We start from the raw sequence: 12,968 nt of genomic DNA on the forward strand, positions 1-12,968 counted from the left end.
AGAAAAAAATCACGAAGCAAACAATGAAGAAAATGAAGAAAATAATGAAGAAAATCACGAAAACAATGCCAGCCAGGGAGAACAAGTACACAGCCTCGGCCATTGTTGCCTAAAAGTCCCCGTTTCTCCCTCAGTCCCTCACCTCCTCGTAGTCCACATAGGTCCTGAACCCGGCCTGGCTCCTCCTGTGCAGATTCATGGTGCAGGAGGCGCTGGAGGGGGAAATAAGGGAGAAAAAAAGGGCCGCTAAGTCTCCTGCATCTTGACACTTCTCTCCCTGCGTCCCAACCCTCGCCTCGCCTTCCTCCTCCCTTAATTTCACGCTTTTTTTTTATTTTATCAAGTCTTTCTTCTTAATACTCATCTGCTTTTCCTCTCTATTGACATCTGTTCATCTTTATCTCTACTATATATTAATTTTTGTTAGTATTCATTTTCGCTAGTGTCTCAAACCTCGCCTTCCTCCCTTAGTTTCACCCTTTCTTTATTTTATTAACTCGATCTTTCTCCTCAATACTCATCTACTTTTCCTCTCTGTTCATCTTTATCTCTACTATATGTTCATTTTTATTAGTATTCATTTTCGCTCGTGTCTCAAACCTCGCCTTAATTCCTCCCTTAATTTCACCCTTTCTTTATTTTATTAACTCGACCTTTCTCCTCAATACTCATCTACTTTTCCTCTCTGTTTATCTTTATCTCTACTATATGTTCATTTTAATTAGCTCGTCTCAAACCTCGCCTTCCTCCCTTAGTTTCACCCTTTCTTTATTTTATTAACTCGATCTTTCTCCTCAATACTCATCTACTTTTCCTCTCTGTTCATCTTTATCTCTACTATATGTTCATTTTAATTAGTATTCAATTTCACTCGCGTCTCAAACCTCGCATTTAATTCCGTCACTTTTTTTTTTTATTATTTTATCAACTCTTTCTCCTCAATACTCATCTATGTTTCCTCCCTATTGACATCTGTTTATTTTTATCTCTACTATATATTCATTTTAATTAGTATTCATTTTCGTCTCAAACCTCGATCGCAAGTTCCTTCACCTTTTTCTTTTATCAAGTCTTTCTCCTCAATACTCATCTATGTTTCCTCCCTATTGACATCTGTTTATTTTTATCTCTACTATATATTCATTTTCGTCTCAAACCTCGATCGCATTTATAAGTTCCTTCACCTTTTTCTTTTATCAACTCTCTCTTCTCAATACTCATCTACTTTTCCTCTCTATTCATACTTGTTTACTTTTATTCATTTTAATTAGTATTCATTTTCACTCGTCTCAAACCTCGCATTTAAAGTTCCTTCACCTTTTTCTCCTCAAAACTCCTCATCTACTTTTCCTCTCTATTCATATCTGTTTACATTTACTTCTAATATATGTTTAGTAGTCTATTCATTCTCACCCTGTATAAGAAAACACCGCGTCTCAAACCTCGCATTTCCCTTTAACCCCCCCCCTTTTTTTATCTGATCAACTCTAGCTCTCTCTCCTATATACTTCCTTTCTACCTATCTCTAATATTTCTTTTTCTTTCCTATCTATCTGTAATATATATTCATCTTAATTAAAATCAATTCCTTAATTCACTTTAACTCCTTAAAACATTAATCTACTTTTCCTATCTATTCAAATATAATATTCATCTACCTTTCCTATCTATTTATCCGAAGTAGTGGTAGTAGTAATAGTAGCACACTGTTAGTAGTAGTAGTAGTAGTAACAATCACACACACATCTTAATTTTGATATTCTTATCCTTCTATCTTTTTATCTTCCCATTCCTTCCCAGTTCCTAATATCTCGATCGTCTACCCTTCCTATCTTCACCACAATAATTTTCTAGCACAGGCTTATCTAAGTACCTGCAGATTAGTAAAGTGAGTTACTACAATAATCCTCCAAAAGATTATTGGAGTGAATAGTTTGGATTAGATAAGATGGAGCAAGATTAAGGGCCTCGGCTCTGGGTGGTGGGCAGGAGGGAGTAAGGAAAAAATGGCCAACCTCCTTCCTGAATAAATACTAATTACTTCTTTACCTTCAATCTTTTTAGTGGCCCTCAGCCAGGCCATTGACCATTGCCTCACATTGAATACATTTATCAATAAACTACTTTGGGTAACAACTACAGTAAACTAGCAGAAATAACTCCCCAAATCTTTTTAAACTGGTGTAGCCTTTGCTAATATATGGAAGCCCACTCATGGGAGACTATTCTACAAGTCCCAGCCTGGTGTTGAGTGTACTGCATGTTCCTTGACAGTACTATCTAACTAGCATATACATTTACTTACATTCAGTGAGCAACAAAGTCTAGAAAAACAGCTACTTATATTTTAACACAAGAAAATGGATAGAGTACAACACTAATGTTTATAAGTTTATTAACTATATGTACGATTTGTCATTATTACAAAAAAGGACCAAACTGTCTGCAATGCAATGCCTCTATTCTGGGACAATGAAGCAAGGAATGTAGTGCTAGCATCAACAGTCCTCCGAGTCCCTAGTGTGCTTCAGGTACTTGGCAGTCTTATCTGCCCTTCCAGGCAACACACACCAAGCTGCTCTCCACTAAACAGAGGGAAGCAGTTTGTCGAATGTCTGGCAACAAGGACACCAACACTGCTGAAATTCAACTCAACAGCTGCAGGAATATAATAATTACTATACCATACTTGACTGGTCAAAAGCTAAGTATATATCATTGATTTTTCCCTCTCCCTTCCCACTACCACTGCTGAGCTGATTGCTACACTGTTATATACAGTAACAACTAGGAGGCCACAGTTGACTGCTCTGACAGCAAGTACATACCCTTAACTCCATTCTGTCCCTGTACACACTGCATTGTGATAAGACAGGCACAGTATGGATAAGGGCTACATAGTTATGCATGGTATGGCATAATAATAACAATATCATCATACCACACGTGATAGCTCAGAGGGCGAGTCTGTGCCTTCCACTCCTCCAATGTCCCTCTACACACAGCATTGAAATAGAAAAAATTATGCACTCAGCCTCCATGAGGCTTGTGGGGACTATCTTTCCTCCTGGTCCTACCCATATAAATATTTGCGGACTTTATCTTTGCACACACAGCACTGAAGTAATAACACAGACAGTCTATGTAAGGGCTACTGGGAACTTTCTCATTCTTCTTGGCCAGTCACATCCCAACACCAAATTAAGGAATATTCCCCACTGATTAATTCTTCAGGGCCTTTAAATCTTAGCATTTCAGTATTTCATGGGCAGAAAAACTGCACGTGAAACTGGTTACTGTAACAAACATTACAGTTGTGGATATCGTTCCTAATAGAATCATATGACTACAGTAATATCTGATATTACAGTAAATTATATCACATACCTTGAGGGAATTGTTTTTAAAAGTTTACAAGGCTTTTCGCTACATGGAGGCATCATGAAACAGTAAGGAATACATTTCACTGATTAATTCTTCAGTGTCTTAAATCTTAGCAGTAAACTCTTCACTGATACATAATCTGTCTCTGTGCATATCTTTCTGTCTTCTTTCAAAGGCTTCAACATTATACCCTTTCTTATCTTGTTTTCTTCACCTCATCCTGTTGTAAACCATCTCATTCACTCACAGTACAAAGATTCATTTATCTTCCAGTTGCAATACAGACTCAGTTTTCACCCTGCCACACTGCACAACTCTCCTCACCAACCCACAGAACGGGGATGCCAATGAGTCCATTTAGAGAATGTAGCCAACGCCCATTAATCACTATCTGACTCTGATTCCGACTCCGCCTCCCTCACCCTGAGAGGCACCTTGTACTCCTGGTCACAGCCCATGTACGCGTCACTCATGAAGTAGAGACGGTATTCGTATGACCCCTCGCTGGGCGCCACAAAGTCCAGCTTGACCTTAGCCTTCTGCTGCAAGGTAAGGCGCTTGATGGAGATGAGGGAGTTGGGTTTAGGGTCCCCAATGATCACCCACCAGCCCTCCTCGCGCTTGTGTGGGAACAGAGGCGCGATGACAGGGCCTGGCTCGTCCTCACGCTCAAGCACTACATCCACGTTCACCATCGAGCCGCTGGTGATGCCGTCAGCCTCCATCACCTCATAGTCCAGGTTGATGCTGGGGTAGCGGTTGCAGAAGCGTGCCACGTCAGTCATCTGGGCATCAGATAGCTGTAAGAGGCGGTTACGGTCGTCGTCTTCGAGTTCCAGAATATCAAAAACGGACGTGACCTCCTTGGCTTCGCAGCGCTCCACGATCTCGCCGTTGAAGTGTGGCAGCTGCTTTAGGTAGGAGTCCTTTGACCACATGGCCTGGGTGACCATCTGGGCCAAGGTCATGGCTGACAGGGCAGGCGCCAGCCACCCGTTGGAGGATAAGACGTCAACACAGGCCTGGATGAGCCTCAGAGCACGGCCAAGAACCAGCTCTGTGTCCTGCTGGAGTTCGGCGCTCAGGGTGAGACGGGAAAGATGTGCCTGCAGGAGGAGGTTGGTCTTGGTGTGAGGGTCGGACACCTTCCCCTCAGGCTTGTTGGGGACCTTCTGGGCGAGGCGGCGGAGCGCGTCATCCTCCCCATGGCGGATGGGGACACTCTCGTACTCTGCAGCGCTGGATATGATTTCTAGGAGTCCTCTGATCTTGGTCTTGCTGTTGAGTGACTTGTTGAAGAGCTCGATGGTGGTGTAGTTAATGTAGTAGTAGGAGGCAATGATGCCCAGGTTGAGTGGCGCCGTGTCCATGTCGTCCTCGATGGTGATGCAGCGAGACTCCTCCAGGTCGTGCAGTGTCGATTCCACCAGGTCTGAGAGGTGGTCAGAGAGGTGGCGATGTGACACGCCCTGCAGGCCGTAGTAGTTGGGGTTCTGGGTCATGCGTCGGTACAGGAAGGTCCACGTGACGTAATCCACCGCCTCCTGCTTGTTCTCGATGGTTCTGGTGACGATCTCGGCGTTAAAGTGGTCGTGGAGGGCGTGGTCAAGGTGACTCTCGATGGGCAGTGGCTCGTAGAGGAACTTCTTAAAGTAATCCTTCTTGGAGGAGTGGCACATGAGGACACACTTGGCCTCATCGTCCTCGGTGGGTCTGTTGGCACGTCCCACCATCTGCAGGGTGTCGGTGATGGGGTAGTCCTCATATGTGTGGAGGCGGCCGTTGTAGCTTTGTGTGTCGGTGATGACCACAAGGTGCGCCGGTGCAGTGATGGCCCAGCACAGAGCACGACTCACCACCACCACCTGGATGGCCTCCGCCTCAAACAGCCGCTCCACCAGCCGTCGGTCCCTCGCTGTCAGCCCCTCATGCAGGTACCCGACACCTTGTCCCACCAGCTCGCGCAGCATCTCGTCCCCAATCTGTGGCAGGAGCTCGGCCACCTCCTCTGGACTCACCAGAAGGAAGCGCTGCGGCTCCTTGTCTGCCGCGGCGAAGGTGAGCAGGTCACTGGCCGTTATCATACTCTGCTTGCGGGACGGCACGAACACCATGGCGGGCTTGTGGGGGCTGTGTCTGAGGATGGCCAGGTATGCCGGCTTGGCCATGGCATACAGACGAGAGGCGTTGTGTGGGTTGTTGAAGCCCTGGATGTGCAGCTCCAGAGGCAAAGGCCGCACATTAGGGTGGAAATTGAAGGTAAAGTTGGAGGAGCAGCCGAGCCACTGAGCCACATCACGCGCGTTGGCCAGGGAGGAGCTGAGAGCCACGATGCGGATGTGACGGCTGATCTTGGAGGCAATGTAGCGGATTCTGGAGCAGACCACTTCTAGTGTGGGGCCATCTGAGCCACCCATCAGCTGGAGCTCGTCCACGATGAAGAGGCTGATGTTCTGTACGTTCTTCCTCTGTTTCCAGCGCCGGGAGAGCACATCCCACTTCTCGGCCGTACTGACGACGATGTTTGCCTTGTTCAACAGCTTGAGGTCGGCCCCTGTCTCACCGGTCAGCAGCACCACCCGTTTATCCAGGCTGCTGAACCTATCCTGCCAGTGTTCATACATGCTCTCCACTATTTCATCCTTAGAGGCCACATAGACGCAGCGGGCATTCTCGTCCTGGCTGAAGGTGCGCAGGATGGCAAACTCAGCACATAGGGTCTTGCCGGAGCCGGTTGGGGCGGCCACGAACACGCTGTCGTCGGAGTTGTAGGTGGCATTGAAGACCTGTGTCTGGATGGGGTTGAACTGCTGCTGCTTGTTGAGGGTGCGGTAGAGTAACTCATACTGGGGGTTGCGGAGGGCAGTGATGGGGAGTGGCTGAAGGTCCAGCAGCTCAGTGGGGGGTGGGTACTTTTCCGGGAGGATCAGGTGACGGAAGGACACGGGCAGCTGGGTCTCTGCTGACAGCCACTTGTCCGATGTAATGCGGATGAAGTAGTGCGGGTGGAGCGGCTCAAAGACCGGCACAAAGAACTTGATGACGTGCTCATCCTCGGCAAACTTCTGCTTGAGGAGGAAATACTCGTGGTGGAGGATGTTCTCTGCATCCACATCTTCCACCATGACCCAGAAGGCCTCCGAGCGACCATGCACCTTCTCGTCCCACTTGAAGTCTGGCGTGATGGTGAGCTCCACCTTGAGCATCTGGCGGGTGATGGGCTGGATGTGCGTCTCCAGGTCCAGCTTGGGCAGCTGGTGGATGTACTTGTGGATCATCTTGCCTCCCTTGGGCATGCGGATGAGCTCTCCAATCTCATTGGGGCCCAGGTCATACAGACGCTCCCATGGCACGCTCTTCTTTTCCAGCTTCCTGATGGCCTCCTCGGGTATCTTCCTGAACTGCCTGAGGGGAGACATGGACTGCCACATGCGCTTGTCCACCATCTTGCACAGGTTGAGGGTCTTGTCTGCAAGCTGGGCCCACCCACGGTGCAGCACGATCTCAAACATGGCCCGCATGAGCCGGCCGGCACTCTGTGTGACATACACCATGTCTGACATGAGTGCGAACCCGTCCAGCTTGAGCTGAGAGATGTATGCCTGGAGGAGGATGTTCACCTTGGCACTGGGCTCCTCCACGCTCTCCTTGATGGGGATGGGAACGCGCTCCATCAGCTTCTTCAGCTCCAGCTTCTCCTCCTCCCTTACCATGATGTTCTTGAACTCCGAGCTCTGGGAAAACACACGGAACAGCTCTATCTCGCTAAGGGTGGGCTTGAGCTGCTGGTTGTACACGTTCATGGTCTCGCAGGTGATATAGAAGTAACTGGCAATGCGTCCGAGCTCGGTCACCTGGAAATGGCCGGACTTCTTGTCATACTTGATGAGGTTGCTCTTCTCCAGCTTGAGGGCAGCGGAGTGTATCAGGTTTGCCCGGTGCTGCTGGAGGTACTTGTCGGAGGTGTCCCCCTGCACGGCGTACTGTGTGCCGCTCCTCAGCATGCGCACGTAGAGATAGGTGTAGCCCAGCCAGGCCGCCGCCTCCCGCACACTCTGCACTGTTCCCAGGACTATCTCGGCGTTGAGCAGGTCAGGAAGGCGGGAGAGCAGCTGGGACTCGATGGGCAGCTGCTGGTTCATGAGGGAGAGGTAGTACTGCAGCTCTGAGTGGTTGGTGATCAGGATGCCCTCACCCTTCGTGTCGTACTGGGGTCGACCAGCTCGACCCAGCATCTGCAGGATGTCCAGCGCTCCCAGCTCCACCCAGCGGCCCTTGCTGGCATCGTACACCTGCGTCCCCTTGATGATGACGGTGTGGGCCGGCAGGTTGACACCCCAGGCCAGAGTGGCCGTGGACACCAGCACCTGGATATGTCGGTCGGCAAACAGGTCCTCCACCAAGTTACGGTCAACGCGGTTCATTCCGGCGTGATGGATGGCAAACCCATAGGGCAGGAGACCCTTGAGGTCGTTGTTTTTCACCTGCTCCGCCTCTGTCCGCAGCACCTCTGTGGACGCCGAGCCCTCACGCAGGAAGTTCCCGAGAGTGTCCTTCTCCAGGCACATGTCCAGGATGGCCTTGGCTGTCTTTCCTGTCTCCTTCCTGGAGTGGACAAATATCAGGATCTGGTTCTTGCCGGCATGCTCCATCACCTTCTCATAGAGGATGTCATTCATCACCTGGTAGCGCTTGATGGCCTTCTTCTCTGTGATGCCGATGTACTGCTGGGAGAGTGGCACGGGCCGGAAGCTGTTGTCAAAGAAGTAGAGGCCGGTCTTCAGGTTGACCCTCAGGAAGGCAGCCACATCCTCGTAGTTGGGGAGTGTGGCGGACAGCCCCACCAGCCTCACTGCGTCCCCAGTGGTCTCCGCGTTCCTCAGTGTCCTGGCAACGAGTGCCTCCAGGACGGGGCCGCGGTCATCGTGCAGGAGATGGATCTCGTCAAATATGATGAGCCGCACCAGCTGTGTGTAGGCGCGCTCCCCCCCGCGGCGGGTGATGACGTCCCACTTCTCCGGCGTGCACACGATGATCTGCGTCTCCATGATCTGCTCCCGGGTGAGTTGGTGGTCTCCCGTCAGCTCCCCAACCTTGAGGCCATATGGCTCCAGCCTCTTGGAAAAGTTCTGTGTCATCTCTGTGACGAGGGAGCGCATGGGAGCCACGTAGATGATCTTGAAAGCCTCGGAGTTGATGGTGCCATCAGCGTTGGTGTTCTTGCCGACCTCCCGCAGAATGGTGAGCAGTGCCACGTTGGTTTTGCCAGCACCTGTTGGAGCACACAGCAGGAGGTTCTCGTCACTTTCCATGGCGGCTGTGTTCAGCTTGCTCTGGATGCGGTTCAAGTTTTTGAAGCCGTCAAACGCTGGCTGGGCATACGCCGGCAGGTTGGCGATGGGCACCAAGGTCTCGTCTGGCGCGAAGGGCTTGGGCTTGAGGGCTGGGACGTGTATCTCGTCGTAGCCTTTCTTCATCTGCCGCGTGGAGCCTTCGGGAAGGTGGCACTTCTTGTTGGAATTGTAATGGGAGCCCGAAGCAAAGACGAGGCTCTCCAAGTCTATGTACTCCCTGTGGCCGGACACCTGGCCACTCTTGTCGTCTGTCTCCATGGCCTCCGTGTTGATCCTGCGCGGCCGTGATCCCCCCGTGTCTTCACCATCCTTGGAGACATCCATCGCCTCTTCCTCATTCTCCAGGAGCGCCAGGATCCGCTTCAGGCTGGGCTCTGCCATCATGATGCGCCGCACGTCTTCCTTCTCCCCTTCAGACTGGGCTGAGGCGAGCAGCGTGCAGTAGAGGACCATCTGCCGGTTCTTGCACAGCACCTTGATGAACTCAAACTTGTCGTAGCCCAAGTTGAGCACCAGCTTGTTCTCACACTCTCGGTCGTCCTTGGCAGACTTGAGGATTTCCAGAACATCACTGGACTTGGTCTGGGCTTGGATGGGGTCGTTATAAAAGCGATTCAGCTCCCGCTGTAGCCAGTGAGCGCCAATATCGTGTGGCGACAGCGTGCGTTCCTTCTTGGCACCACCTTGCTCCCTGCCAGCCAGGCTCTCGGCATGAATGGCATGGGAATTGGTCACTGCTTCTTCATTCTCCCCCTCTTCCTCCTCCTCCTCTCCCACCTCCCCAGCCACGTCCTCCTCTTCTTCTTCCTCTGAGTCCTCAAACTGGACATTGACACCATGGGTCTCATCCAGCACAGCCTCACTGGCGACTGTCTTGGAGTCGTGGCCAAAGTCAGTGATCTTTTTACCAAGGTTGACAAGCACTGCAAACCGTTCCTCTGCCAGGGATCCGAGAAGCTCCTCCGTTTCTTTCTTGCGCTCTCTGTCCTTCAACTTGTCGTTTTTCAGCACTGCCAGTACCTCATCCGCGGCACCACACATCACATCGCGTGGCTGGTCTCCGAGCGCCTCCTGGATGAAGGACAGGATCACTTCGTAAGTCTGTTTGGTCTCTGTGCTCTTGGGGCGGTAGAAGATGTCCGCCATGTCATCCAGCTCCAGGATGCTCATGTTCTTGACGGCGATGGTTGGTGTCTCCTCACGTTTCTGTTTCTTGGACCGCCGCTGCTCCTCCTTTGGTTGCTGTGGCTTTGTGCGCTGGTAGCGGTCACCCATGCGCGTCCCTTCCAGCTTGCCTGTAAGGGACATGACTTCGCCTGTCGCCTCATCTTTGCTGCGCCGCTCGATGAGCCGTACATCTGCTTGAAGCACAAGGTTTGAGTTCTGTTGGAGACAAGCAGTCATTAGGAGAAAACATTGCAGCAGTGCATTAATACTGTTTCCAATAGATGAATGTCCCTCATAAAATAAGCTTATTTTTAAGTACTACTGTATGATACATATTGTAAACCTTCTTGATTAACTATTTTGAGGGAACACAAAGTTGTCATACTTCAACATTTTTTATGTGCAAGATATCAATAGACACATAGCACTTTAACAAATAGGAGCAAAAGATGTGATTATCATAATGATTTGCATTTTAACTCAGTAGCAGCAACAGGCCAAATTTGTGGCTTACCCGCGTACCAGTGACAGGCTAAATTTTTGGCTTGACGTAACCCCCCAAAATAGAGCATGCACCAACTGATCACAAAATGCATTGTTATCTATTATATAACAATTTGCATGAGTGATGATTTTTTTCTCATTAATTTGCTTAGAGGAGTCTTTAAGAAACATGATCCCCGCAGCTACCGGGTTAAGGTCTATTTAGAAAAATGCAGTGACATCCACTAGTTAGATAAATCCTGTCATGGAATAATACCAGTACAAGATATACCTTCCCTGGACAGTGCTATAAATGGTAAGGCCCTGCACTGATTTGTGGTGCTGCTCTGGCCACCAACTCTTGGCCAAGGAATGCAAAACCCTTGAATTTTTTTTGTATATATATAGATATATAAAGATGCTGCCTATAGTGCCTGTAGGCTTTCTTGAGGGGTCTCTTGAGTGACTCCAACCTGCAAGTGGTGCAGGTGAATTTTCTTTATAGTGGCTGCCAAGATGTATGACTCGTGCTTGGCCCATGCTGCCCCCCGGAACTCTGCTTGAACGATGTCGCTTAAGTTAGGATTGACTGGAGCTTTGGGCAGCATGTGGGTAATCTTTCACCACTCAGCAACGGTTGAAAATTATCAGCGCGCATTGGTGGAACTCGAACATAGGTAACCTATTAATTGTGAGACAGTGACTGTTTATTTCTGGTGAAAATATGATGCTTTTCACTATGGAGATAGTTTTATTTTCTGGAAATCACTAAATGATTGACCTCTCAATACCTGAGCTGCACTGCTGCTGCCCCACTCCCACCTGTTACCACCGGCCAGGGTAGTGGACCCACCGTCCCGTACCGTCCTACACTGTGTGTTTACCCTGGCCAACAATACATGCCAGATAAATTTAAACTAACCTAACCTAATGCGTAAATATGGAGTCACTACCAGGTACGCGCCTCCAATATTGCCCCCACGAGAATAATAACCTTTCCAAGGTCTCACATACCGTTGTACTTCTCTAGTTTTACCAGTGCATCATATATATACTGTGTCTACAAGTGATGAAAAGATATAACAGATATTACTCCTCTCCACTTCAACAAATTTAAAACACCTGGTAGTGGGGAGGGCTATGAAGACCAGGGAAATTGTGGGGTAAAAGCAGGTATTGAAATGATGCTGTCTACTTGAAATAAACGTTTCTGTGCTCTACTTGTGGCGAAAATATATATTTGCTAAGTGAATCCCCCGATGACTGCGCTGTGGGGCAGCACAATTCTGATGGAAGGCAATAAGTGATTGTATCTGTTTACATTCATAAGCGGAAGGCATTATGTGTGTGGGGGGGTCCTGGTTAGGAGGGGAGTCAAAGTTAGAGGTTAGGTTATGTAAAGTTCGGTTGGGGTAATTTGAATGTGCTCCCCCACCCAAAACCCCCGATTTCCCACGGGTCCCCCAAGATCATTAGGGGAAGGGGATTAGGCCTTTTTCTTTACTTCTAAGTACTTGTGCCTTCATATTATGGTTGAGGGACATGAATTTCGTCCCTTAACGATAATATGGAGGCGTAATATCGTATTTTGGAGGCGCAGAGTGACTCTCCACAATTACCATCTAATGTAAGCTATGTAACAGGGATCTTTGCCCCCTCTAAATGGGGGCTTTGCCCCCTTTGCCACCTCTAATGAGGGGACTTCGCCACCCTCAACCCTCCCCTCTACAGTATTTTCCAGGAGTCATTCTTTATTGCACTACATTCTGAGACCAAAAAAGAATTCATAATATTGATACAAACTTCGCAAGAGGTGGCTGCCCCTTCAACACTCACCCAATCACTCTAACGTATGCCGTGCCTGCGCCCAGGTGAGCAGCAACACGCACAAAGTTATGAATGTGTGTGGTGACCTGCCTGGTGAGGGCACGGCCGCGGCGGGCCAGGCGGCACCCGGCGAGGGGCGGCGTGCAGGCAGGGCAGAGGGTGGCCGAGTGTCTCCCCGCACTAAGTAACACTTGACACACTTCTCCCTGACAAATCTATAATACGCTGACCTAAATGAAACTGCTACGTGACCCTTAACGCCTTACTTACCGCCTTGTACTCATACTGAAGCTGGCGGGCGGTCTGGTCCGCCATGATGCAAACGTTGTGTTGTTGTTGTGCTGAGAGACCGCGGGCCACAGGGAGGCAAGGGTTTTATATAGCTGAATTATTATCATCATTATTATTATTATCATTATCATTATTATTATTATCATTACTATTATTATTATTAGTTGTTGTTGTTGTAGTAGTAGTTCTAGTAGTAGTAGTAGTAGAAGTAGTAGTAGTAGTAGTAGTTTTTGTTGTTGTTGTTGTAGTTTTAGTAGTATAGTAGTAATAGTAGTGGTAGTAATAGTATTAGTAGTGGTAGGAAGGAGTAGTAGGTAGACGTATATATAGTAGTAATGGGCGGACCGGGGCCTGAAACCTCATCAACGGTAAACGGTAAGTAGTAGTAGTAGTAGTAGTAGGTTAATAGTAGTAGGAGCCTACACTAGCTAGTAATAGGAAGTAGCAGTAGGCCAGTAGTGG

The 12,968-nt window shown here is 48.9% G+C and overlaps 2 protein-coding genes across 4 annotated transcripts in view; both read right to left on the reverse strand.

The window, feature by feature from the left end:
* Nucleotides 1–301, reverse strand: part of LOC126982911 (myotubularin-related protein 10-B-like) — a 55,964-nt gene extending 55,663 nt beyond the window's left edge. For all 3 annotated transcript variants that reach the window (XR_007735401.1, XM_050835188.1, XM_050835187.1), the window contains exon 1: nucleotides 143–301. Coding sequence is in view for 2 of the 3 variants with exons in the window: in XM_050835188.1 (XP_050691145.1) it covers nucleotides 143–199 (57 nt within the window). In the remaining variant the exon portion in view is untranslated. The remainder of the gene's footprint in view (nucleotides 1–142) is intronic.
* Nucleotides 302–2,378: 2,077 nt separating this feature from the next.
* LOC126982912 (U5 small nuclear ribonucleoprotein 200 kDa helicase-like) lies at nucleotides 2,379–12,569 on the reverse strand. Its single transcript, XM_050835190.1, has 2 exons — nucleotides 12,486–12,569; nucleotides 2,379–10,121 (listed from the first exon to the last, which is right to left on the reverse strand). The coding sequence occupies exons 1-2, from the start codon at nucleotides 12,528–12,530 to the stop codon at nucleotides 3,765–3,767; spliced, it is 6,402 nt and encodes a 2,133-aa protein (XP_050691147.1). The 5' UTR covers nucleotides 12,531–12,569; the 3' UTR covers nucleotides 2,379–3,764.
* Between the last annotated feature and the right edge of the window lie 399 nt (nucleotides 12,570–12,968).

This window comes from Eriocheir sinensis, chromosome 52, assembly GCF_024679095.1.
Source record: "Eriocheir sinensis breed Jianghai 21 chromosome 52, ASM2467909v1, whole genome shotgun sequence".
NCBI lineage: Eukaryota > Metazoa > Arthropoda > Malacostraca > Decapoda > Varunidae > Eriocheir > Eriocheir sinensis.

Excerpts from the sequence above, each read along its gene's own strand:
- LOC126982912 (XM_050835190.1), bottom strand. The coding sequence starts at position 12,530 with ATGGCGGACCAGACCGCCCGCCAGCTTCAGTATGAGTACAAGGCG. Across the intron at positions 10,122-12,485 it reads TTCAGTATGAGTACAAGGCG|AACTCAAACCTTGTGCTTCA; the intron begins GTAAGTAAGGCG and ends TGTCTCCAACAG.